Source organism: Thunnus albacares, chromosome 1 (genome assembly GCF_914725855.1).
Source record: "Thunnus albacares chromosome 1, fThuAlb1.1, whole genome shotgun sequence".
NCBI classification, from domain to species: domain Eukaryota; kingdom Metazoa; phylum Chordata; class Actinopteri; order Scombriformes; family Scombridae; genus Thunnus; species Thunnus albacares.
The window spans coordinates 26,073,726-26,101,280 of record NC_058106.1 but is presented as its reverse complement, the minus strand read 5'-3'; the positions used below and the strand labels follow the sequence as shown (position 1 = coordinate 26,101,280).

The window sequence follows — 27,555 nt, the reverse complement described above, 5'->3', positions numbered from 1 at the left end:
AACTTAATGCCATAGTTACAATGAGCTCCGCCTTGACCCACTACAACAGTAACAGTAATATATAATACTCATAATTTGCAGAATTGTGAGTATTTTTGTGTTTGGTGCATTGTTGCTAATAATACTTAACATATATTTTTTACTTAAGTGACATTTTCAATGCTGAACTTTTACTTATAGTGGAGTATTTTTATACTGCAGTATTGCTACCTTTTTTTTTTTTTTTTTTTACAATTAAAACACCTGAATTTTTCCCCCACCACTGAAACCCCCCCAACCCCTAGTGTAAGTTATGGGGGCCAAATTCCACAGCATGCCCACACAGTCATTTTGTGCAAAAATGCATTTAAAGGTTTATCTGAAGCATATATGAGGCTTCAGCAGTCTGAGTTAGTCATATCAAGTGACTATCTTCCACATTTACAGTCTTTTTAACATCAAATTCCCTCTTTGTGTTTCCTCGGACAGTGTTCCCCTGTTGAGCTGTGGTGGAAGTAACGTAACAAAAAGAGGGAATTTGGTACTATAACATTGAAAGATATCTACTTGATTTGTTAAGACAGCTGAAACTTCAATTCAGCTTCAGATAAACAAAAATACATTTTTGCACAGAAGGAGGACTTTGGATTTTGTCCCCCATCACTTACATTGTAAGTATATTATAAAGCGATCTTCTAATGATCAGTATGAACAGGAGGAATGATTTATGGCAAGAAAAACCTATTTCAATGTTTATTGGGGCACCTGACTGTTAAGACTGAATTGAAAAATTATGAACCCACCCTTTAAGGCAGAAGACTAATTTTTGGAAATGATCTTTCCATGTTTCCATGTCCATGTTTGTTTTTGCATTTGATTTTTACTTGCAGAGGCAGGTTTGGATTTAGCCCTGCCACCTAAATGCTACAATAAATCTAACAAGCTTGCAGCCGCCAGTTATGAGATACAGTATGTCAGACATGCTGTTTTGATGCTAAAATCCATGATTTCATCCATCTGAGAGGGAAGTTAATTGGTATCCAATTAAATCCCAAAGCTAATTTTGCTACACTCTAACATTCCCTTGATTATTGTTTTGTTGTCACAGTTAAGGCCACAGGCATCAACTTCATTGTCAAGCTCTATTATAAAAGAGAAAAACACATTATGTGTAACAGCAGTCACTTTTAGGTGTGAATTGTCAATTTCAGACTTCAGGACTTGATATACAGTTTCATGTTTATTAAAATTGGACGGATTTACAGTTTGTACACTCCATCCACATTGGCATTGATTTAGAAAGCAACAAACAGGTACAAATGCAGTATATACATACCAGTATACATATATTTATGAAATACAATAGCTTTTTTTTTTCACACAACTGTACTGTATTTTTTTTAAATTATCGTAGGTCATGATGGTCAGGGGGGTGTGGGGGCTTTTTAAGCAAGCTACACTTAAATAGTTCAGAAAGATGCTGTGCATTAAGCTGTGAATTTCTGTCATGGAAAGTGAGTCAAACCTACAGTATCTACAATATTCTGATCTCCATGTTAGAAAAATAGTCCCACGTTTGCGCAAAGTTCCCTACAGAAATGGGTTGTGATTACAGAAGGCTAGCATCAACAGCACAGGCACCAGAGAACCAAGCAAGACCCACAACAGTGATGTGTTTAGTTTGGACAATTGGGGATTAGCTCCAAATAAACAATTGAGGAGACACACTTCTCTGATCTTTTGGTTTTTGTTGTGTTAAAAAAAATCAAGTCCATGAAAGTTTGATTTGGGAATCCTGACCATTTTTCTCTGTCAGAACCAGTTTGGATGAATATCTTTTACAGGATGCAAGCCTTCTGATATTAGAGGAGTTAAGACCGTCAAAAATCACTTAATTTTATAACTGTAAATCATCTTGAATGACAGACAGACAGCAGCACATTTCTAGGACGAATGACAAGTGTTAAATATATAAAAAAAAACATGGAAGTACACGACAATTGAACTTTATAAAGAGTGCATTCTGTGTATGGCGGCTTTACATAACCACATTTTGATGTTGTCATGGTTTTCTCTAACTCCACGGGGTAACCTGGAATTCATGCACCTTTTGCCACCTTGGGGAGCACAATTTTTCCAAGTGAAGTAGTCTGACATAGTTAAACATAAACCACTTTTTCGCACAGCATCACCTCCAGCAGGTTGAATGTCCCTGATTTCTTTCTCATGTGATTTTTAATACAATTAAGCGACACAAACACATAATGCAACCTGCCATTAGTTATGCCCGTGTGGGAGAAACATTTATAAAGTCCGAGCTGCACTTGATTGTTATCTGACACATACACAAACTTTGGAAATCAGTCACGGACAGAGTGGTGTTCTGAGCTGACAAGCCTGTAAAGAATTGGGCTTTATTAGAACAGAATACTCTAATTTATGTTTCTTTACGTTTTTGAGAGGGTTGTCATGATGAAAAGGTTAAAGCCATAACTCCAGCACTCTGCAGGCAGCAGCTATGAAAGCTTAGATCCATCAAGCCATGAGTTGTTCTTTACCTATCAAAGCAGTGGATGATACAGGATTTGTTTTCTCAGATATCTACAACTTTTTTAAGTTTTTAACAAAACTGCTGTACAATGACTAGTTAATTAATCCTGCCAGGCATTATGAGATGACCGTTTTCTTTGACATTTATTACTTTTAGATAATTTTATGTGATCATGGAGTATGATTAAAAAAAAAAAAACAACTTCATCAAACACTTAATTTCCTGCCAAAGCTCTACACCTGTACAGTATGTCTGATGCAACAGTGGATGCGATGAGATTTAAATTTTGACCAGCGTGGATCTGTCTCTATCTGTTTCAACCATGTTATATTAGTGATTGTGTTGCAGTGTGGAAATGGTGGGAGAGAGAAAAAAAAATGTAATAAAATAGTGAAGGTTAGGAGCAGGATTTGTTTTGAACAACTTGCATATTGAAGGTATTCCAAAGAATAACTTCCAAAGAGTTGCATCAGTAAGTCACATCCATTTCATGCTGTTTCAGACATTTTTAAACATTACTGCCATCTAGTGGTTAAATATTCTTTGTGAAATGTGTAAAAAAAAAAAAAAAAAGATAACCAGAGATGGAAATAAGTGAAATTAGTTTTTATAGGAGCCAAATTCCAATTAACTTTATCTTAAAACGCTACTCAAACAAACACCTAAAATGGATTTATGATTATGGGCACTGAAGATCCCTCTCAATTTATTTGCTACTCAAAACCAGACAAAACATATGAAGTTTGAGTTCACATGATTTGATGATACTTTACATATCTGTCACTTATTACTGTGCCATAGCATTTACTGTCATGTTTCACAATGTGTCTACGGACGTATTACCAGTAAAAGATGATTTCATTGTTTCAGAGGGTCAATCTGATTTCATCCTTGATGCAGTTTGAGTATTGATCTGAATCCCCAGTTACACTTAATAATGTTTAGCAGGGTTTCATGTAGTGTTTTATACCGACGACACACTGATATAGCCTCTAACCTTGATCGCAGAACATTCAAAACCTAATGGGCTTGGATCAAATTGCTGCCAGAAAGTCACCACCTGGAATACAACATTCATTGCTCTCATGGCTGAAGGGAAACAAACAAAGCAGCAGTGAGACCAGATCTCAGAGAGTAAAAGACAGACGTAAAAGACTCAATTTCCATCAGTAAGAGTGAGTCTTTTGTAGTACTTCACATTAAAACCCAACACTGCAATGTGCAAAGTTAGATCAATATTAATACAATACCCATATGAGTTGATTAGACCAGAACCGTAGGAGTGGTAATACTGTTCATGCTTACGAAATATTTGCAGCAGGATTCACATATTGTGTGTCCTGTAGTCCAAGCAGTTTGTCAAATTCAGGTTTAAAACAATACAAGGACAGATACAGTACTGAACCCACAGATAAGCAGAGGAGTCTGTCGTCGATTCATTCTTTGTTAAAATGGATTAAAGGGCAGGGTCACGTAGCTGTTGTTTTTGATATACCTATAAAAACTTACAGTCTGAAAGTGTGGTTTAATTGCAGCACAGGAATAAATAGCTTTCTCCCTTTGCACTCTCTCTCAAACACACACTTTCTCTCTCTTTCTTTCACAAACACACACAGCTTTCTTTGTGTTTCTCATCAACTCCACAGCCAATTCTACTTGGGCAATGGGTGTTCTGTGCTTTTTCTTATCCCCACAGTCCTCAGACAGTCCTGCTTTATTTCGGTGCCTCCGGTCACAGATCACATTGTAGTTTGACGGGTCAAGTCTCACGTATGGTTGCTGCTATTAGTTAACTGTCTCTTTGTGGGAGAGTCTCTTACTCTCTGGGCGACACAGTGAGTATGGACAGGCACTCCACCTGGCAGGCACACCACGTCAGGCTCACTGAAGGTGTTGTGGCACAGGTGGCATCCCTTCTTCTCAGACACAAAGATTGGTTTCTTCCGCTCTTTCAACTGGAGGAGGAAACACGTACATCAGCATAGACTTACAATGAGCTCAATTCAGTGACTATGAGATACATTCAAGCCAGTACAGACATTAAACTTCTGTGAGAAAAAAGAATAATCAATCAATATGGTTAAGAAAATAGATGTAACCTGCTTAACATATGTTAATACAAACAATATTTGCCCCTCTCATTACAGAATTTCAAGAGATAATTGACAGGGAGGCCCTATTTCTCCAATATGAATTATTTTATTTATAGAAGCAGTATGACTGCCTAAAATTAAAATTTAACTCAGTTTAAAGCAGTATTTGGCTGTAGTAAGACAGACAGAAGACAATATACATCACTCCCTCCAATTATGTTGATTGTTTTGAGAAATTTTGTTATTTATATTTATAAAATAAATTAGATGACTTTGTGTAATGATTCCACTCCTTCCTCCACCTAATTATTGGGACATACTAGATTGTTTTATGTCTTAGGTTATATCACAAAGGTCCAAACCCTAAGTTGATTAGTTTAGACAAGTTTACATTTTTGAGACTTGAAAGTTTAAGATTTTAGAGAGGCTGTCGAGCTTCAGTAAAGAGCTGCAACTAACTATATTTTTCACTGTCAATTCATCTACCAATTATTTTCTCAATTAAATGTTTATACAAAGTCAAAAAATGGTGGAAATGCCTGTAATGTTATAATAATAATGTCATATATGACAAAGAGAGGCATTAAATCTCCACATTTATTTTTTTCATTTATTAGTTTTCCACATTGAAGCTGAAACCAGTGAATGTCAAAATAACAAATCAATTGATTATTAAAATGGTTGCCGATTGATTTTCTGTTAGTTGTCCAATCAATTCATCTACTAATCGGTCCAACTCTACTTTAATTACTCATTAATTCATTTATTTACTGAGGATTGTTCTATTAGAGAAATACTAAGAGAGATTTAACTACACCAATACTTTAAAATAAGTAGTCATTTGTGTTGCTATTATCATTATTATAGCTGTTACTGCTTTGTAAACTAATGCTCCTGAAAACAAAACAGAATAATCTATTAACAGATGATGTCATAACCAATCCTGTAAAACAACACATTACAAGTAATGTGGTTAAATGTGGAGATAAAATTTAATTGTTTCCTAAATTTGCAAGTTTTTGTGTTATATGTATGTGCTGCTCACCCTGTCATGCAGCAGTTGAAGGTTTTCAGAGTGGGCTAGCCCCAGAGCGATCTGCGAGGTGCGGCAGGCGTGCATATTGGCCCTGATGGCTCGACCCAGGAAGGGCCGCAGCAGCTGCAGTGACCAGCCCTCGGGGAGCATACGCAGCACGCGGACCGCATCAAACGACTCTCCGTGCCGATTCAGGAGGTCCACTGCCGCCATCTCTAGGTCTCCACCGCTGCTGCCTGCCGCTGTCTGGGATTTTCCAGGACGGGTTCCGTCTAGATACACTCCCAAGAGAAGGTGAAACAGCTGCTGTCGGTAAGCAGAATCCCGACAACAAGAGGCCCATATACAAAAGGCCTCAGCGGACGGGAAGTCTCTGAGCTCATGCACCAATATGTGCAGAGCTTTATCGTGCTCCTCCAGTTTTCCATGTAGTGTTGCACGCTCTAGCAGCAGTTGTTCACAGTTTTCTATCTTACCTAAAGAAAACAGAGGGATATAAAACATGAAGAGTCAAAACCTGCAAAACAATCTGTAGCCATTTTGGAACAAAGTCCGAATCTAGAGAATCAGACCTTGCTCTCAAAGATTTTCCAGCTAGAGCTGCACTAAATCTTAATTCCTATAATCCATGTGCAGAATTGTGTTCAAGGTGGCTCAAACATGCTGTTTTAAAACTGATGAGACACAGTTGTTGATGGCGCTATCAAAAGATAAACACCATTAAAATCTAAAATAAGCATTGATCGACACTTGTAGACAGAAAGATATGTCTTAAGAATAATTTGGTGGTATTTTCAGATATTGGTCTCACCTAAAAGAAACTGTACACGGTATAGGTTGGACTCCCTGAGCAGAGCTTGGAGCCTCTCTCTTGCTCTGGTCAGCTGCTCTTTATTGGCTGACGACTCTGACAGCAATGACTTGACCCTCTCCAGGTACAACACAGCCAGGTGTGTGTGGAACTTCTCCTTCTGCGTCCACAAACGTGTAGAGAAATCAATAAATTATCATGTAGAAAGTTTGATTCATGACAGCAACTTAACCTGCTTGTTCTGAAAGGATAATAATACAATGATATCTGCTTCTCAGCTTCAGCCCTCCACTTCTGTTAATCTATTCTGACACCTATACTGTAGAGAGAAAGACATTTGCACCTTACAGGCAACTTAGTTTACTTAACTCACAGGTCAGGATTATAGGAGGAAGTCGAGGGATAAAATGTGATTCAGTACTTTGGGGAACTGATACTGCAGGGAAAGTCCTGTCATTGTGTTTGCTTGAAAATCTTTTTATGTGAAAGATCAGCTCCAGATCAGAATCTCTGGGGCTAGCACAGATTTGGTCTCTTGCTCCAGGACACTTCAACAGACCTCAGTCACATTTATCAGCATCAAATGATGATTTTATCTGTTTGTTGTACCTGTATCCGTCTCTCCAGCACCAGGTGTTCCAGGTAGAGAAGAAGCGCCTGGCTGTGCTTTGCCAGGTAAGTGATAACATCATCAGGCTTCAGCTCTGACTGATCTTTACTGCCAGGCCTCTTAGTAAAGATGTGGACACCTATCTATGAACAAAAAAGAAAGCCTAGGTTACCACTATAGCTGCAAAATGTCAGAAAAATAAGATGTGAAAACTCTGTGAATGTAAAATACATTTGCTGTCTAGCAATGCAATGACAATTACATACTAGTATATATTAGAGAACAATAGCTTCTGTTTATATGAGAAGTGTTGTTCAGCATGTCTATTCAATCAATGTTCTATGTGAACTGTAGCAAACTGTTGTTCTTAATGTTGCATGACTTTGCTTATGCGCTGTTTTAATGTGTACAATTGTTACAGTTTGTGTTTTCTTTTTAATAAACAATGCTAATAAAATGTGTCCTCTTGGCTAATTTGCCTATTTGCATTTTTTTCCTAGTACTCAGTGGGCATTGCCATTCAACTAATCATTGAAATTAGATTAAATAAAATAATTTAACTGGTTTACATTGTTGTTAAAGTATACTGTAATTGTGAAGTCAAGTTGACAAGTTACTAGTAATCTTTGACTGTCAACTCTGTTAAGTTTCCGTGGTTATTAGAAGGTCCTGGGAACCTACGGTGGGATCCTTCTTTAAAGCCCAGTCTGCATACTTCCACACGAGGTCCAGATTGGAGCAGGAGCAGAGAAAGTCCACGATGTACTCATAAAGGTCAGATCTCGTGGGGTCCTGCAGATCCCCATCTACCACGCGAATCCACAACTGTCAAGAGGACAATAAAGATAGGGTCTGTTCAATTCCTAAACATCGCATTAGTGCTGACACTTACAATGATAAGAGTTTAAATGTACATACCTGTAGTGCTGCTGAATCCTGACCATTACAATGGTAGAGCAGCCCAAGTGCAAAATATCTAAGCAAGAGGGGAAACAAAAAAAAAGAATGAATCAAACAAAGCATCTCCCTCATGATTTCACTTTTGTACAAACTAATTAAACTGGCTTGACTAAATTGGACAAAGAATTAAACCCATATCAGGGATGTAATTAACAGTGGGGGGCAAAGAAAAGTATTTATCCAACAAAGCCTCATCTCAGTCAGTCCCTCTAGGAATTTGCACATTTTGTGACCAAATTAATTATAAAAATTAGACTGATCCCCACAGTGTCCGTTTCTGTTAATTACTACAGTTTTAAGCATGATTGGACATTGCCGACCTGACATTCATCTAATTTACCCAGATCACTCTTTATAAAGCAGTCAGATGACATTCAACAAGTCAGAGTGCAGCCACAGTTTCAAAACGTGTAGGTGTCCTTGTGTGTTAAAATGCAGCAATTTTCACAATGTTTTTCAGATATGATCAATTATGTGAACTTATTCTTAAAAGGAGCAGCCCTAATTCAAGACAAAAATGATAATATACACACTTGTGATATTTCTCCAGCCATGGGACGCTGTCTGTTAGCAGACAGGCATTGTCTGAAGCCAACAGGTCTAGAAGGCTGTCATGATCCTGTTCAGCATACAGTTTCAACAGAGCCGTGTCCACGTCCTCTCTGCAGCCATTAGCTACCTCTGTGCTTCGTACCTGTGAGTGGAGATGGAGAAAAATATGTACAGTATGTGATGCAAATATGATAATTAATAATTAATAGCTACAAAATAACAAGAGGAACTTCTGACAAGTGACCTTGCTACAAAAATCAGTGTTTTACTTCTTTACCTCTCCCAAATAGCTGATAAGAAATTTCTTGCACCGCAGCACTTTTTCCTGGTCACCCTGTGCCAGGTGGTTGAGATCTGCAAACTCATGGAGAGGAGGGTGGCAGCGTGTAAATGAAGAGGAAGCTGGCAGCAGCAGTGGGTAGAGAGATATCAGCTCCCGCACATCCAGCTGACCCTTCCTGCAAATTATAATGGTAGGGTCACAAGAACATATGAGGGAGACAATAAAGAACTTAAGGCCAGAAACTAGAAAGCAGTCAGAGTGTGCACCACAATTTTAACATTTGTTATATTTAATATTAGCAAATGTTTACATTTTTTAAATCTGTATTAGTATGGCAGAAAAATACAGTGATATACAGTTATTAATAATTATTCATCTGCAAGTGAATCCAGATTAGCACCAAAACAAATCACTTAACATAACCATGACAGGCACCTATAGAGTTATTAAGATGAAGTAATTACAAAGACTGGGAGCTACATTTCTGATTTTGTTTGTCAGCTTTCCCTTTGCACCTCAACAGCTGTTAACATTAGGCAATTTAGAAAAAAATTATGGGAAAAGTGCAGTGAAATTGGGGCAAAGTTCCTTAAGTCATGAGAAAGTGTTCTGCAGAAAGGTTTTTGCCTTGTCATGATGAATCAACAGGATATGAAAAGACAAGAACTGGATTTCTTCATCCTTCACCAAGTTAAATTTAAGACATTTTTAATACCACATAGAATGCAATATAATACCTGTTTCACATTCAAAGTATGAAACATATCAATAAAACCTGTTAGGGACGATAAGACCTAGAATTATTTACCAACTACAATGTGAAATAAATGTCAATTTATTTCACATTTTTGTCATTACTTCCTGGCAGTATATAACAATCATTCCCAATAATCTAACTAATTACTTGTTAAACATGACCTGGACTTGAATAAGCAACAGAAAAACAGCTTGCTAGAGTCAAGCCACAGACTGGACTGTTACTGGACAGAAAAGCTGGACAGTTATCAAACACTGACATAGACTCTTACCTGAAGTGTTCTTTTGCTTCTAGAAACTGAAGTTGTCCAAACTGTATGAAACCTGCCTGCTGGAGGATTCTTTTGTGCAAAATCTGTGTGTGTAGAAAGTGACATTATTATGAGACATTTGTGTTTTGTAAAAGCACGGTCAATAATGTGATTCAGCTGAGATAAATACAAAGAAAGATCTTAGTCTAGGCATTATTTGTTACCTGAAACTTGTCTTTGGGAATATTTCTCTGTGCTCCTTCTGTGAGGATGAGTGCCTCCTCCACTCTGTGACTCGCCAGTAGGTCCTGGATCTGTCTCTCCAGCGGCAAGGGTACCAGAACATACACAGCTTTAGTGGAAGCCAGAATGACCTTACCTAAAAACACACAACACTCACAGGTCAGCACTCAACACACCACTTTCTAATAGCCACAGATAAATATACATAGTGATATCACATGTGTCTATAAACATCCATTAGACTCTGCTTCATTTTAATCCTGTGTTTTGTACGGTAGCCTTTATAAAAACGTTAGTTCTGGAAAAAGCCATCCTTCCAAGAACTTATTTCATGGTGGTAGGCAAGCCAGAGACGATAAATGGCATATCAACACCTTCAGCTTTAGCTCAGAACTCACCGCAAAAATCCCCAGCTCGCGTTCGGCCAGGGACCTCTACTGCATGTCATTACTCCATGTCTCTCTCCCTTCATTTCCTGTTAGCTCCCTACTGTCACTAATAAAAGGAATAAAATGTCCTAAAAATAGTTTTTCCCGTGTGCTTCTGGTCAGAGCTTAAATAATTTCAGCTGCATATTTTGCAAAGCTTGTTGAGCAATGTTTTGGATTTTTTAAATGTTTGTTCCACTGAATTCCTTTCTCAGAAAAAGGTTGCTAGTGTTTCAGATCCCACCAAGAATGAAGAGCCCAGGGAACAACTGTAAAACAGCTGTAATTAATAACTAAGGCCTGTTTTCAGTTTAGTTTCTCAGGAATTGAGTGCACTATTGTAATAACACATCCAGTATGGACATATTGAGACAAAAAAAGACCTTTTTGAGCCACCTCCGTGGTTTAGGGGTCAACATGCCAACCATGAACCATGGTTCATGTCTCTGGTTCTTGAATCCAATGAACCCAATCTCTTGCTCATTTCCCCAATATGAAAAAAATGTTCTTTTTTGAATAAAAATGTGTCTTCTACTGTAATTGAGGTCTTGTTCAATATGATAAAGTTATTAAAATTATATGGATGGTTTGTTAAATGTTAACGAGTACACCCGCTAGAGGCAAGACACATAGTTTGTCTATAGTTACATTGTAAGGCATTTTAACACTACACTTCTGTCAGGTGAAATTTTGTAAATCAATTCTTTACTTTTTTGACATTTGACAATTATACACATTTCTTCATGATTTAAAGTAACTAACTAACAACAACAAGCACAGCGTGGTAGGTCTCGGGCTCACGGACTGTGTGGGTGTCTCCATGCCCGCCTGCTGTTTTGGTTCATGTGTGTGCAGCAGCACGACGTGCATAAGGTGAAGGTGAAAATAGATCAGCAGGTGTGGTGATTATTAAATACTCTCTCAGCCAGTCACATCACTGCTCTCATAGCTCTGAAACAGCTGTGCCAATCACAGTTAAGCATGATGACAGCTCAATAAACAAATGTCTGAACGGTTCAGAGCGCCGCGGCATGAACACACATCACCACAAATGTGGATGGACAGATGGTGAAGCTTTTTTCATCAGTTAGTTAGTATAATAACGATAGAAATATTTTTCGGTGAAGCTGCTTAAATGATTGCATCGTACTGCCAGAAAGTTGGAAAGACAGTTGATGAGTCCTGGTAACCTGACATCTCCTTCATAAAAAGGCAGAATATTGAGTTATGACTGACCAGTCTGATGTGTGTAGACGTGTGTGTGGTTGTTCTGTAGCAGCTGAGTGTTGCTTTCAGGCAATTTAATAAAAGGTAAACACAGTTAAGGACTAATGGCATAATGGCACTGTGTTCTGGCGCAGGACTTCTCAGAGGCTGCAGATTTATCAACATATTAGTCCTGCTGCCTTCAAATGCTGCAGGGATTTAATGACCTGAAGGAGAAGCTTTTCACACAGTGTAAAGCAGCTGTGGACAGCAGATACTGTAAGAGTCACCCACATTCATTTACAGATCAATGCAGACCGATTTGCTGACTTTCCTACTTTAATCATATTAAATGTTATTTTCTGTGCCAATTTTGGTTGGGGAGTGTTTAATTGAAATAACTTATTTATATTTCAAGCATCAATCTATTATTGCAGCATGTTTCCAGCAAATATTTAGTTTGCTCTTGTTGATAAAATCACCAAAGCAGCAGCAGATTCATTTTGTGCCAGAAGAGACGTCTGTTTCCAGCGTAACGTCTGAGGACCAAATTTCAACCAAAATACAACAACCGGCTTTGCTCTGCTTCATTTAAATGAACCTCCCATCTGTGCACTCTGCACTGGTCACCAAAATACCACTCAGATGGGCAGAGCGAGTTTCAAGGTCAGTAGAATACCAAACAGTTGGAGCACTGCATGCGCCTCCACGTAAATAGGGCCCTAAACCCATTACAATCTTGATGTTTTAGATCAGATATGCATGGGCATCAATTACATAACCACTCCCCTCTACTGGTTTCCTTTTATAAATAAAGTGATTGATCAGATGATGATTTGTGTGAGGATACCTTCAAAGACTTGCAGAATGTGTCCATCCCTGAATGACAGAGTCTGTTTCAGCTGTTGATCCAGCATGCTGTGGATGGTGATGAAGCTCTCATCCAAAGCCACCACATAAGGGAAGCACACAGCGGCACCAATCACGCTCTCTGACCAGTTGACTGGAGCCCGCTGGGATACCCCTTCTGCATTGGCAAACATTCCTGGGGGCAGACGTGGAAGAGGTCAGTGTTAGATGGTATGGAGAGACATGTCAGGCTCTAGTTACTTGTTCTGTAAATATGACTTTTTTTGACAATTTATAGACTAAATGATGAATTATTCATCCAAATAACTGTTAGTTGCAACCATTCTGTGTACATGAAAATGTTAAAAATGAGCGCATGACCCTTCAATCCTCACATTTTTGTACTGACTTACCAAGACCACCAGGTGCCGCCAAAAGGAACTCCTCCCTGGCGATCCTCTTCACGATGGGTCTCCTCTCCTCGCTGTTGTAAGGGAAGAGGTCTTGGGAGGCTCCCGTGTGGTAGTTCAGGATCATGTACTGTGTAGCGAGGGCCAGGCACAAGAAGTAACCGTCAAGACTGACGGCGCAGGGTTGCTCAGGCGTGGTCACCTCTTTGACCAGCTGCACTCTGTCCTCATACACCATGTAAATCTGCACTGTCCGCCGCTTGGAGGAGAGCACGCCTATTTCCACGCAGAATGGGTCACCGTTCACCGGGTTCTCGTTGATGCAGAAGGCCGCCACACCTCTGATCTTGGCTCCACCTCCTGCCGCCGAGGGCACGGTCTCCAGCGTCACCATGTCAACAAGAAACACTATTCCATCGCAGAGCACTATGAGACGCTCCAAAGCGGAGGCGGCTCGCAGCTCGGCGACTGGTTTCTTGAGGCCCAGGTATTTGTGCAGCAGCTTCTGGGACGAGTAACTCAGTTTCCCTTTGGAGGAAGTGACCTCGTCCAGCAAGAAGTGGTGGATGAAGCAGTCGTTCGTGCCGACGTACAAGTGTTTCCCACAGCATTCTATGCACTCGATGTTTATGCGAGCCTTGTCACCCATAAGGAGGTCTCGCTCCACAGCGGGGACTAGCTCAAAGGCCTTCACACTCATCTCGGCCAAGGCATCTAGACTAGATGACACAAGACAGGAAGGCATCAGCAAAACTGCAGACAAGTGAAAATAATCGATAGCAGACAGCATACTGCAAAACATTCTTGTAATGTATTATTGATACACTGCTAATATCACTATTCACTAACTGGATATACAAAGGCATGGGTGTGTCCCTCATTAACAACAAACTCTGGATCTATTTTCCTTTTAGGCAGTTCAGCCTTTAGCCTGATTATGAATGTTAGAGCTTTAAATAATGGCACACATGATTCTGTATAAACTTAAATAGGCCAAGACTGTAAGAAGTTTGTTACAGTGTTTATAATTAGACCTGAAACAATAGTTAGAAATAACTGCCAACTTTTATATCTTTTAAGTTGTTTTTTTTAAAGCAAAAATATGCAAAACATTCCCTAATTTCAGCCTAATATCTTTGAATTTTGGACTGTTGGTAAGACAAAACAAGCAATGTGAAGACATCAACTTGGACTCTGGGAAAATGTGACAGACATCTTTTATTTCCTGACATTTTATAGATCAAACAATGAATTAACCAAGAATATAATTAGCAATTAACCAATAATGAAGATGACCATTACTTGCAGCATGAAATATAACATAGCCTAACCGATACTTGATTTTTAAGGCAAATACAGCTATAAATATTGATAAATATAATTATAGATGACTGTAGATTACAGTATGTTTCCATATGCAGCATTTGACTTAGCTCAGTTGGAGAAGCACATATGGAGAATACAGCAATATGTGTTTTGCTTGCTTCCCTATTTGTTCTCTCTTGCTTCTGTATGTAAGGCAAGTATCTAGTGTCTTGTGCCCATGTGGGTGTATGACACTTGAACAAAAGTATTTGTAATTGATTATATTTAAATCATGTGTCAGTCTTGTTATAACGTCCTGTGTATCCTGATATTGTAACTTCAGTCCTGCTTTACTGTAGGATTCACTTCCACACTAAAATATCATGTGTTTCAGTGTGTACAGGGGAAACTGTGCTTTCACAAATCAGTGATGTAAGCAGCCCAGTGAAGTTTTGGCTTGTGTGTGACTTCTATGTTTCTCCGTGATTGTTCATTTATCATTCACTTACCGGAGAGCAGCAGTTTGGAAATGACCACTGGTTAACAGATAGTGTTTATCAGTGTTTTGCTTGCTTCCCTATTTGTTCTCTCTTGCTTCTGTATGTGAGGCAAGTATCTAGTGTCTTGTGTCCATGTGGGTGTATGACACTTGAACAAAAGTACTTGTAATTGATATATTTAAATCGTGTCAGTCTTGTCATAACGTCCTGTGTATCCTGATATTGTAACTTCAGTCCTGCTCTACTGTAGGATTTACTTCCACACCGAAATATAATGTGTAACTAATTAACTATATGTAATTCCACTTTCAGACACACTAATCTAGCTGGGTTTAAAGGATAGGTTTTCTTCATTGTAATTATTCCTCCCGTTCATGAAGATCCTCTTCAAATGTGCTTTCAATTTCAGTGACAGGGGCCAAAATCCACAGTGTGTCCACACAGTCATTTAATGCAAAAGTGCATTTTAAAGTTTATCTGAAGCTTATATGAGGCTTCAGCAGTCTGGGTTAGTCATATCAAGTGGATATCTGCCTCATTTACAGTCTTTTTAGGATAAAATTCTCTCTTTGTGTTTCCTCAGACAGTGTATCCCTGCTGAGCTGCTGTTGAGGTATAGTAACAAGAAGAGAGACTTTGGCACTAAAAAGACTAACGTTGAGAGATATCTCTTTGATTTTACTCATTTGGACGGCTGAAGCTTCATATTAGCTTCAGATAAACTTATAAATACATTTTTGCACAGAAAGGACTGTGGATTTTGGCCCCCATCACTTACATTGCAAATGCATTAAGAGGGGATCTTCTAATGGCCAGTATGAACAGGACGAATGATTATGGCAGAAAAACATGTGTCAGTGTTCACTTGGGCACCTGACTGTTGTTTTAAGACAGGCTTAAAAAATTGTGAACCCGTCCTTTAATGCTACTTTTCAATAATTGTGGAAAAGCATTAGCTAAAGCGCTAACAGCTAGGTAACTGACGTTTAGGCTAGTTAGCTTTCCAAATCCATAGAGGATAAGGACAGAAGAAAAACAAAGTTGACTTTTATGAAACTTTTAAAGGTGCTACTAGCTGTCTGGAGGTGGAACAATTCGTCAATGGGCTAACGTGGTATAAGCATGTGAAGAAATGGTGATCGTTTTGACAGATTGTATAGCTTCTTCTGGGCCAGCTAACTAAGCTAACGTTAGCGCGTAAAGGCTAACAAGCTATTTAACGCTAAGCTAGATATTCAATGTGGCTAAATAAAAAGAAGGGCTTATTGCTCATTTTCTCAGAGAAGCTGTATTATTACGTTTACCACACTTGCGCGAAGAAAAAGCACCTACTCTACAGCCAGCCTTCTCCTCTCCCTTGAGGTGCCCAAGCTCCCTCCCTGGTTTCCCCCCGGAGCTGCTGGCCTTTAGCGGGCGTACTTACCGCTGCGGACAGCACTCCAGACGGCAGGCCGAGTCACCACAGACAGGCGAGCCTTACAACTCTAAAGCCAGCGGCCACGACAGATATGTACAGAAAAACATTAATGTAGCCATGGTGCAGTCGGAGAATATGTCTCGGCTGGTAGCTCTGTGTCTTCCCTATTCAGTGTCAAACGCCGCCCATTTGCACTGAACTGCTGCTGGGTGCAGGTGATCCAGGGGTGCGTTCAAGACCGTCTAGCTAAAAGGAAAGTTGTTAGAAATGCTTTCTCAACACATTTCATACCGACGTCGTTTAGCATGTGTTCATTAAGTAGTGATGTATAAACAGCAGTGGCGCTTAAGCACAGTTTTGAGGTACATAACTACTTCAATAGACTACAAAAATACTCCTACACTAAATTACAAGTCAAAGTCCTGAATGAAAAATCCTACTTAAATAAAAGTACATTTATTTAGTATTAGCAGCAAAATGTATTTAAAGTATTGCAGTAAAAGTAGTGGTTTTGTCCCTCTGACTGATATATATTATGTTATTATTATATATGACATCATTATATTATTAAAACTGGAGCATCAGTGTGTAAGCAGCATGTTACTGTTGCAGCTGCTGGAGGTGGAGCTAGTTTGAACTACTTTATATACAGTTCGCTGGTTTAGTCCAGTGGTTCTCAACTGAGGGGTTGGACCCCTCCAAAGGGTCACCAGATAAATCTGAGGGGTCGTGAGATGATTAATGGGAGAGCAAAGAGGAAAATACAAAGTTCTGATACACAAATCTGTTTTCAGTTTTTGGAATTTTTCTCTAATCTTTGATTTTTGGTGAAATATTGGATCATTTGAACATTTATTGAATAAAACCATGTGAGAAGTTTAGAGGGAAAAATCACTATTTGGTGGAGCTGTTAACAACTCATAGACATCTGAAATGTGACCCCAACTACACACTGCTTTTTCTAGGACATCAAAAGCCAAAAAGGTTGGAAATCACTGGTTTTATCCTTAACAATGTGTTGTATTTCAAAAGCTTGTTACGTTATCCATTGTGTCAAATCTTCATCTGAAAAGTAACTAAAGCTGTGAAATAAATGTAGTGGAATAGAAAGTACAATAATATCCTCTGAAATTTGTGGGAGTGGAAGTACAAAGTAGCATCAGATGGAAATACTCAAATAAAGTACAAGTACCTCAAACTGCACTTAAGTCAATGTACAGAGTTACTTTCCACCACTGCTCATAATGCACACAATATATACGCTATCTATTATCATTATTATTATCCTGCTAACTTGTCAAATGGCCGATGACAGACGGTTTTGCATGACTGGAGAGAAACCGAAAAGTCGTACTGTCGCTGAACGCACCTCGGCCACTCTTCACCCAAGATGCACCTGTCCAACTGAACTGTCTGAGAAAAGCCATTTTGTTGTGCTAGCTAGCCATCTGGGTGAAGAAAGCCACCAAAAATATGGGTCTGTGACACCAACGCTGAACTATGTCGCTTCTACGCTTTTGTTTGCTGTCGCGAAATGATAAAATAGAACCCGTTATTTTTTTTAAAATAGCCAAGAGTGGCATGGATTAGCCATTGAAGCTGAAGCTAAAGTGCTGCGGAGAGTAGCTGAAGTGTGCTGCAGTTTCAGAGAAACATACTGTTAGCTAGCTACGTTATCTGTTTACATAGCTGGCGGTAGTTTTGTTATTTGGTTGATTAACCTAACGTTAGTCAGGGTTTGTTTGTAAATGCGTTTTAAATAGAGCTTAGTATTTGTGCTGTCAACCAAAGACAGCGGGGTTAAATAGAAAAAAAGGCTGTGTTGCTGACAGTAAACAGGCGACAGAACAATCCAGCAATAACTTAGCAAAACACTTCTTGACCCACACTCTTGAACCATACAGCGTTAAGCCAAAGCGCTAATCTGATAATGGCAGAGGACACCCGACAGGACAAGAGAGCCAGCTTCTCCGCTATAACCGAGCACAGCACCAACGGGATGGCCAGGACCTCCGCTGTGGCCTCAGGCAAAACTGGCGCTTCAAAGAAATTAGTGATCAAAAATTTCAAAGGTAAATGTCACTGATCTTGTTCACCTGCGTGTATCTTTTAGTTACAGCACCAGTTTACTCATCACACAAACAAACAGATGATGTAACTTTTGCAGAGCACACTGTAAAAAGTTGTCTGTTGTTTATCAGGCTGCACATGTGAGATGTTTTATGGACGTATGTGCTCATGTCCCCTAATTTAATTTATTTCAATCCATTGATCTGACAGTCAGTGGAGTTTATGTTAAAAAGTTCTTCCCAAACAGAGGATGACACACATTTAGTTTATATAATATGAGTGTTTAATACAGGTATCAGACTGTATATCAGTGTTGTGCCTGTCACGATCTCAGATAAATTGATTTAGAGAAGTAAATTAAAAAACACTTACTGGTTACAGCGTTAATGGTTAGGTTCACAATTTTTCAAGTCCGTCTTAAAAAAGTCAGGTGTCCAAATGAACGTTGAAATAGGGTTTTTCTTGCCATAATAATTCCCCCTGTTACTACTGACCATTAGAAGATGATGAATGGGAGCCAAAACCCACAAGCCTACTTCCTTCAAAAAAGTAGTTATATGTTTATCTGTGTTTGTCTTTTTAGTGCCAAATTCCCTCTTTTTGTTACTATACTTCCTCAGCAGCTCAATAGGGAAATAGCCTACTGTCTGAGGAAACACAAAGAGGGAATTTGATGCTAAAAAGACTGTAAATGTGGCAGATATCCACTTGATATGACTAACTCAGACTGCTGGAGCCTCATATAAGCTTCAGATAAGCTTTTAAATTGTTGCACAAAATGACTGTGCGGACACACTGTGGATTTTGGCCCCCATCACTTACATTGAACAGGAGGAATGATAACAGCAAGGAAAACTTCTTTCACTGCTCATTTGGGAACCTGACTGATGTTTTAAGACAGACTTGAAAAATTGTGAACTTATCCTTAAATGTGATAAGTTGTTCTTTTGTCTTTTTGGGTTTTTTTTAATCATCATAAATTGATTACTTTATATTTTTTTGTCTATTGGTGAGATGAGTAAGCAACTATGAACCATCACTCAACAACTCTGACAATGCATGATCATTTTTAAATTATTTTTGACATTTATGATTTAAAAATGATCATTAGTTTACTAGATTAAAAAAATTATTGATGCTACAGCTGGAATCCCTGTCTCTTAAATACATTTTTCATACAGTCTGCCAAGCAAATTCATACTTTGTTTATCTTGGACAAAACTTCTTAAGAACAATAAATATCTGCCTTATTTACAAGTTAAAGAAATTAAAAGTTGTAATATTTTAGTGTCAAGAGTCAGTTCTATATCCAGAATAAATGCTTACTGCACCTTAAGTCATGATAAATGTGTAGTAGTTAGTAGTGCAGTAGGTGCTCCTTCTTGTGTAATGACCTTGAAAACTTAAGTTATACGGTATTCATTTGTAAAAAAAAAAAAAAAAAAAAAAAAAATTACCAATTTATATGCAATAGTTACATCGGTTAATGTCCCATTTGTACAGCCATTTGGTGAATGGAGTTTGTCAAAATGTTCCTGTGGAAACTGCAAATGGACTGCAAGGTTTTCACTTTTAATGTTTGAATTTTAATGCTCTATTCACATGCTTATATGAAAATAAACATTGTTAACGTTTTCTAACAGACAGGCCAAAACTAGCTGAGAACTACACTGAGGACACGTGGCTGAAACTACGAGATGCAGTGGGCGCCATTCAGAACAGCACGTCTATCAAATACAATCTGGAAGAGCTCTATCAGGTTTGCTTTTTTTGTTCTTTTTAACACTTATTTGTTCATCCTCGGCCCTGATAAGTGTAGCAGTATTTGATCCAAGTCATTTGATCCTGACTTATGTTTCTTCCTCATTTTGTTTTACAGTAGATCTTTATTCAAAACTATTTATATAACTGGCATGAATTCTATACAGTTAATTTGTAACATTTGATTTTTCAGTAGATTGACCTTGTCAGGGTAATTACATCTGAAAAGCGTAATTTAAAATAATATTTTGAACCTGTTTCTAATGTATTGTTCAAGACATTTGTGTTAAATATTTAGCCATACATGTATCACCGAGCTCTACTTTCAAGTTTATCTATACTGTAGAAACAGCCCTAATTAAACTTTTTTTTCCTACCTTCTTGTCATCGGTTCTTATTCATTTCAGTTTGGGATTAAAATAAACTTTTAGAGACTTGAAAACATATATTATATAGATTATCCATCACAGTCTATTGTTAGTTTAGTTAAAGTTACATTATTGTACATTAATGTTCAGATTGAGTTGAAAAGTATCCACTGTATTTCCACTCAACAAAACAGTATTTATCATATTTAAATAATACAATTATATGATATCCTCTGGAAAACTGTTGGTCATAATATAAAGTTCACATTCTTATCAAGAAATCATGTAGAAATGTGCATTGTGTTCATTTGTTTGAGCAGAACTGTAAAACAACCTGTCTCTTGTGTTCCTCTTCGTGTCTCTGCTTCCCTCCCTTTCTTGAAGGCGGTGGAGAACCTGTGTTCATATAAAGTCTCCCCCACGCTGTACAAGCAACTACGGCAGGTCTGTGAAGATCACGTGCAAGCCCAGATCCACCAGTTTAGAGAATATCCTTTTTTTGTGCACAACTGTATCAAGCTATGTGTTGAACCTGCTGAAACATTGTCTAAGGTTGAAACAGAAAGAATACATAATCAGGTGTTCTTATATTCTGAAACATGATGTCTTGTGAGAGAGAGAGACTTGCTTGACAGTCTGTATTTTACCTCACAAGACCTCTCTTCACCACTACTAAACCAGCAGTTGAATGTAATCCAACATGCGTTTGGCCTGCTGTTAAATACAACAGTGTAGGTATGTTGATTAAGTAGCGTTCCAGATCAACGAGCCCTTGATTCTTCCGGGAGAAGACATTAATCAAAGGCTCTTTTTAAAAGAGAGAAGTAAGCACATGGCTGAACGAAATCTGTTGCCAGACACCAGTCACATGATACTGAGCAGTTGTTGGCGATCATGGGGAGGGGATTGGTGAACAGTTCTGTCAGCCCGCCTGAACACACTGCGGCGATCGAAGCCAAACGCAGAGCTCCGCTTTTGATCACAGACCTGCAATGTTGACAGTGATGCAGAAGTCGATTTTGTTTATAAGCATTTTGGCAGGTTTAAACTCCACTCAGTGACGACTAGGCTCTGCTGGCACAGCGTGTTGTTGCAGTGTTTTTTCCACAAGGGGTCAATATATAACAGTTTAGGCAGTTATCCAAATGGGCTGTGACTGTCAGATGATGTAAAGATGCTTGAAAACATGAAGTCACTAATAAACAAAGTTGTGTTCAGTAAAAAGGACATTTAATTCACAAAATCATAAAGTTGCTTTGTTGCTGTTTTTCAACATTTTTTTAAAGACAGGCAGGATTTTCTTTATGGACTAATAATATGGCTTTATTTTTTATGTTATAAGACCCTTGGCATGATCAGCACAGATGTGTATAAAAGTTTTTATTATTGTCAGCCAGATTGCATACCAAATCCTTTGAGCCAAGAAGTGATACCAAACTCCTGCTGCCTAGCCACAGGAGTACTGTGAAGTTCAACACTTAAGTTAAACTGACGTGACTGAATGGAACATTTTTCCTTAACATGGGGCTCACAGAGTCTTTGGACAACCTTTCCTTCCTGAAGCGGATGAATCGCTGCTGGCAGGATCACTGCAGGCAAACTGTAAGCTTTGATGTTTGTCAGAAACGCACTTAAAACACTGACTCTACCTCAGTTATGTTTTGTTTTGTTCAGCTAATGAGAAATTAGTCCTAGAACAGTGTAAATCCCATGTTTTTTTTTTTGTTTTTCTCTTGTATAGATAATGATCCGAAGTATCTTTCTCTTCTTGGATCGTACATATGTGCTTCAGAACTCCTTACTTCCCTCCATCTGGTAACTTCACAGTTTATTTCATCTGTTCTGTTTGTTGAGGTTTTACGTAGGAGGCTGACATTGTCTATACGTTGCAGGGACACTGGGTTGGAGCTGTTTCGTACCCATATTGTGAGCAACAGTGCGGTTCAGAAGCGTACGGTTGATGGTATTTTGGAGCAGATAGAGCTTGAGCGTAATGGAGAGACAATAGACCGCAGCCTCCTCAGGAGCCTATTGGGAATGCTGTCAGACCTGCAGGTACCTGATTTCCTGTTATCAAAACTACTCAGTAGATGGACTGAATGTATTGAATGTATCCATTGTTTTTACCGTCCGAGTGTCTGATTTTTTTTATTTTTATTGTTTTCAAGGTTTATAAAGATTCCTTTGAGGAGAGATTTTTGATCGAGACCAATCGCCTGTACGCAGCAGAGGGACAGCGGCTGATGCAGGAGAGAGATGTGAGTGAGACGGAGCATTAACGGACCTGTGACTGCTGTGTTTATCTGATGTTATTAAAGCCAAAATTATGTCTCAAAAATACTATATGTGTGTTTTCTATGTAACCAGGTGCCTGAGTACCTGCACCATGTGGCTCGTCGGCTGGAGGAGGAGAACGATCGTATCGTGAGCTACCTCGACCAGAGCACTCAGTAATACCCTCCAGTCTTTTTAATCAGATTTTTATCAATTATGTTATCATAACCTATCACTGAGTTAGCTTAAGTTGAGCTTTCAGCAAGGTTGTTTTGTTTTTGTTTGTTTTTTTGGTTTAATTTGGCGGAGGACGGATAATGACATAAAGAGGATTTTTTTGTACTACAAACACTTTTGAAGATACTCACTTGATTTGTCTCAACTATGACTGCTGAAAGCTCGGGTCGGGAATTGAGAATGCAAGCAAAAAAAGGGTTTTTAATCAGATTTTTATCAATTATGTTATCATAACCTATCACTGAGTTAGCTTAAGTTGAGCTTTCAGCAAGGTTGTTTTGGTTTTTTTTTTTGGTTTAATTTGGCAGTGGATGGATAATGACATAAAGAGGATTTTTTGTACTACAAACACTTTTGAAGATACTCACTTGATTTGTCTCAACTATGACTGCTGAAAGCTCGGGTCGGGAATTGAGAATGCAAGCAAAAAAAGAGCTGAAAAGGGGTTATAAGAGCAAAGAATATTTATGCATCTGCGATAGCTTTTTGACACTGTTATTCCTTCTTTATCATGTTCTCTTTATTATTTTGCAGGAAACCACTTATTAGCTGTGTTGAAAAACAGCTTTTAGGAGAACATATGACAGCAATACTACAAAAGGGTATGTCTGCCTTCGTTTTTCAGATTGTAGATTTGAGTCAGTCCATTTATTCAGTAAAATGTACATTTTAATCTCCAATATATAAAACAAATATGTGTTTTCTTGTTCCAGGTCTGAGCACCCTGCTGGATGAGAATCGTGTGACTGAGCTGGCCCTCCTTTACCAGCTGTTCAGTAAAGTGAAGGGAGGACTTCCCACACTGCTGCAGTTCTGGAGGGATTACATCAAGGTATAACTCGACAAACACACACACACACACATGTAGACATACAACATACAGCATGAGCATCAGGAAAATGTGCACAGATAGCCACAAGACTTCAACATTTTGAACTTTCTGGTCGCAGTCCTTCGGTGGAGAGATTGTATGCACACCAGAAAAAGACAAGGACATGGTACAAGAGCTGCTGGACTTCAAAGACAAGATGGACAATGTGGCGCAGAGCTGCTTTACGCGGAACGAGGGATTCATCAACGCCATGAAGGAGGCCTTTGAGACGTTCATCAACAAGAGGCCCAACAAACCTGCTGAACTTATCGGTAAGTCAGGCAAAAAGAAATGACCGTGTTTTTACATTTTTAACAACTTTTTGTAAATAATTCTGCACAGCACTTTTTTTATTGCGGTTTGTTAAAGTTCCAGCTTTCTCGTTTTTTTGCTTCCTATCCAGCTAAATATGTGGATTCTAAGTTGAGAGCCGGGAACAAGGAGGCTACAGAAGAGGAGCTGGAGAGAATTCTAGATAAGATAATGATAATCTTCCGTTTCATACACGGTCAGTTCCACTTGAGCTTATATGTGTATGTGCAGAACTTCTGTGGTGAATGCGCATGTCAGACTGTTCAGTCAATTAGTGTAACTAACCGCTATGAAGCTTGTTGCACTCTGATGAGACCTTTTCATCTCTCTTTCCTCTCCTACAGGAAAAGATGTGTTCGAAGCCTTTTATAAGAAGGACTTGGCCAAGCGCCTGCTGGTCGGCAAGAGTGCTTCTGTCGATGCTGAAAAGTCCATGCTCTCCAAGCTCAAACATGGTGAATCTCTAGTTCGATATCTCACAAATTAAATTATATGCGTAAAGTTTTTAGAGTTCTAGGAGGTGTGTAACTCGATTGATGTGGCCTGGTCTGCACAGCATAACCACATCATATTCTTTGTGAGATTTTGCCTAAATTTGGCACACTTAAGTGCTTTGAATATATTTTTAAATCTGCCAGTTGAAGATCTGATGTTCCTCTTGATGCTCTGTTGCAGCACAGTGACCAAGCAGAGAAGATTTTCAGTTCTGCACAGCGTTTTAGTGGTTAAAGTGCTAAACTAAGTGTCGATAAAATCCGAGAAAGGCTATAATGTTTGCATGTGTGGTGGTGTGAGAACAAGCCAGTTGTGATATCTGTGGTTTTGACTTCCTCCAGAATGTGGAGCAGCATTTACTAGCAAGCTAGAGGGGATGTTCAAGGACATGGAACTGTCCAAAGACATCATGATCCAGTTCAAACAGGTACTCGCAGCACCCACGCACATATACGCACTGAAAAAACATTTGCAACTTGAAACTGTACTGCGTCATTTAATGCATTTTTCATGCATAATTGTAAATGTTATGATATTTCTACTTAGTACATGCAGAATCAGAGTGAGCCCAGCAACATAGAACTGACTGTCAACATCCTCACTATGGGCTACTGGCCTTCATACACACCTATGGAGGTCCACCTGCCCCCAGAGGTAAGTGTTTCTGTGTCTCATGGAAGCAGATTATGCAGTTCTGACCCTAAAAAGCCATATAATGCTAGATTTTAACTTTTATTTAAGTGGGTAAACATTTTTTAGCCCTTTTCACCCTTTAATTCATAATTAATGGACAGCATCATGTTTGGTTAATGAGGAAATTCAACAAAACAAACGACCTCGGTTCACTGTTTTGTGTTGGCTGTTTCATCTTAGTGTTGATCATCTCTTAACATCAGCTGATCTTTAACATATCGTGTCTTTCTTCTTTTTCATGTTTATTTGGTAGATGGTAAAACTCCAGGAGGTGTTTAAGCTGTTCTACCTGGGGAAGCACAGTGGGAGGAAACTGCAGTGGCAGCCCACGCTGGGCCACGCTGTGCTAAAGGCAGAGTTCAAAGAGGTGAGTGCCTATCATACCAGGGCATAGAGAGGGCAGATAAATTGTTCCTGTCCGTATTTCTTTGCGTCTCAAAGAACGCCTCGAGAAAACATCTGAACTGCACTCACACTCAGCACTCGATCCTGCAGGGTAAGAAGGAGCTGCAGGTCTCTCTGTTCCAGACTCTGGTGCTACTGATGTTTACTGAGGGAGAGGAGTTCAGCATGGAGGAGATTCGCACCGCCACTGGCATAGGTTAGGCATCTCTCTTTTTATCGGTACTGTATTTTTTTCGGCGGTCGTGAGAGAAGTATGCACTATATCACATTATCATTCTCTCTTGTCCTGTACAGAGGAGGGGGAGCTCAGACGTACATTGCAGTCCCTGGCCTGTGGAAAAGCACGCGTCCTCAACAAGAACCCTCGGGGGAAAGATGTGGAGGACGGAGACCGTTTCAATTTCAACAACGATTTTAAACATAAACTGTTCCGCATTAAGATCAACCAGATCCAAATGAAGGAAACGGTAAAAACACCAGCACATTTCCTCTTTCATCCTTTTCATAAACCAGAGAATACTTTACTGTTTTTTTACTTACCACCAATGTATTTTTTCTTCCACAAAACATGGATTTTACCCAATCTTTAAAACACATTTTTTAACAGGTAGAGGAGCAGGTAAGCACCACAGAGCGCGTGTTTCAAGACAGACAGTATCAGATTGATGCAGCTGTGGTGCGCATCATGAAGATGAGGAAGACTCTCAGTCACAACCTACTTGTATCAGAGCTCTACAACCAGCTGAAGTTCCCCGTCAAGGTGACGTATCTGAAGCTTCTTGTTCCGATCATTCAGATTTTTTTTCTTGCACATACACAAACGCAAAGCTCATCAGCATCTGACTTGTTCTCGTCTCCACAGCCGGGCGATCTGAAGAAGCGGATCGAGTCACTCATAGACAGAGACTACATGGAGCGTGACAAGGAGACTCCTAACCAGTACCACTATGTTGCCTGAGGGGGTGCCACTGTCACTGCCATGCTTTCCTCACAGCAAAAGCATACAGCTGGCCCCCAAAAACAGCATTGCAGCCCTTCAGCCACCCGACTCTCCTCTGGTGCCCATCTTTCCCTTCATCCGCGACCCTGGATGCAACGTCCAGATCACACAGAGCTCCAGAGAGACGAGAGACTCGGCTGTACTACTCCCCCAGTCTGAGTTAGCTTTAGCGGGAGCACGACTGGTCTGAGATGAGGCTGGAGGAGCGGTCCGGGTTGTTGATGGTTGATTTATGTGACTTACAAATCTGCTAATGCAAAACTCAACTGAAAATAACTAGCACTTTCCTTTATTTTTTTTTTGTTTTGTTTTGTTTTGTCCCCCCCCTTACCCCCCTCGGGATTGGGATTGTTTTGTTTTGTTTTTTTTTTTCCTCCATCACGTTGTTCTAAAATCACTTATTTTCTACTGTAGTTGGTTTGGTGTTGAGTTTTAAGTTTTTTTTTTGTTTTCTTTTTTTTGTTCAAGGAGTTCTTATGAATGGCTGCATAAACTGCTGAGTGTTAACCTGATTGGTTGCTTGCTTGATTTGGCAGAGAAACAGCTGTTTGAAGGGCAAAGACAAGAAGAGACTTGAGAGGGATGAAGTGGGTCAAAGGGAGGGTTCACATTGTTTGAAACACAGAATATGAAATGACATGCAGGCGATCCACTTGGGTATTTCTTTGGGTATCTTATATGTTTTGACCAAAATGTCCAAATGTCTAATGTCATGTGCTGAAGTTTTTGTAGATCAGATTGTATTCTATGTAAGAGTGAGAAAAAGTGAACCTGAATAAATGGATATTTAATGACTCAATGAATGATTTGTAGATAACCAGATGATAGT

The 27,555-nt window shown here is 39.2% G+C and overlaps 2 protein-coding genes across 3 annotated transcripts; one reads left to right on the top strand and one right to left on the bottom strand.

The window, feature by feature from the left end:
- Positions 1–1,200: 1,200 nt before the first annotated feature.
- Positions 1,201–16,507, bottom strand: tgfbrap1 (transforming growth factor, beta receptor associated protein 1). Of its 2 annotated transcripts, none has more exons than XM_044352352.1 (13): positions 16,247–16,507; positions 13,022–13,737; positions 12,610–12,804; positions 10,107–10,261; positions 9,904–9,986; positions 8,870–9,050; positions 8,574–8,734; positions 7,999–8,056; positions 7,762–7,905; positions 7,080–7,223; positions 6,471–6,630; positions 5,669–6,135; positions 1,201–4,485 (listed from the first exon to the last, which is right to left on the bottom strand). In XM_044352352.1, exons 2-13 carry the CDS (start codon positions 13,716–13,718, stop codon positions 4,297–4,299), a joined length of 2,634 nt encoding a protein of 877 aa, XP_044208287.1. In that variant the 5' UTR covers positions 13,719–13,737; positions 16,247–16,507; the 3' UTR covers positions 1,201–4,296. The 2 variants fall into 2 exon arrangements, with proteins under 2 accessions (XP_044208287.1, XP_044208297.1); XM_044352362.1 differs by lacking the exon at positions 16,247–16,507 and adding an exon at positions 16,156–16,224.
- A 1,122-nt stretch (positions 16,508–17,629) lies between these two features.
- cul4a (cullin 4A) lies at positions 17,630–27,529 on the top strand. The gene is made up of 20 exons (XM_044352326.1): positions 17,630–18,312; positions 19,954–20,069; positions 20,824–20,927; positions 21,972–22,041; positions 22,181–22,254; positions 22,332–22,494; positions 22,608–22,697; positions 22,807–22,889; positions 23,485–23,552; positions 23,664–23,782; positions 23,901–24,093; positions 24,225–24,329; positions 24,478–24,588; positions 24,970–25,055; positions 25,175–25,282; positions 25,575–25,688; positions 25,817–25,922; positions 26,021–26,193; positions 26,334–26,486; positions 26,589–27,529. The coding sequence occupies exons 1-20, from the start codon at positions 18,171–18,173 to the stop codon at positions 26,682–26,684; spliced, it is 2,274 nt and encodes a 757-aa protein (XP_044208261.1). The 5' UTR covers positions 17,630–18,170; the 3' UTR covers positions 26,685–27,529.
- The last annotated feature ends 26 nt before the right edge of the window (positions 27,530–27,555 follow it).

What these genes read in the sequence shown, in the direction of transcription:
- tgfbrap1 (XM_044352352.1), bottom strand. Translation starts at nt 13,718, where the DNA reads ATGAGTGTGAAGGCCTTTGAGCTAGTCCCCGCTGTGGAGCGAGACCTC. An exon ending in TTCCCAAAGACAAGTTTCAG is followed by an intron (nt 9,987 to 10,106) that starts GTAACAAATAAT and finishes CTACACACACAG; the next exon opens with ATTTTGCACAAAAGAATCCT. An exon ending in AGGATTCAGCAGCACTACAG is followed by an intron (nt 7,906 to 7,998) that starts GTATGTACATTT and finishes TCCTCTTGACAG; the next exon opens with TTGTGGATTCGCGTGGTAGA.
- cul4a (XM_044352326.1), top strand. Translation starts at nt 18,171, where the DNA reads ATGGCAGAGGACACCCGACAGGACAAGAGAGCCAGCTTCTCCGCTATA. An exon ending in ATCTGGAAGAGCTCTATCAG is followed by an intron (nt 20,070 to 20,823) that starts GTTTGCTTTTTT and finishes CCTTTCTTGAAG; the next exon opens with GCGGTGGAGAACCTGTGTTC. An exon ending in TCTGGAGGGATTACATCAAG is followed by an intron (nt 23,783 to 23,900) that starts GTATAACTCGAC and finishes TTCTGGTCGCAG; the next exon opens with TCCTTCGGTGGAGAGATTGT.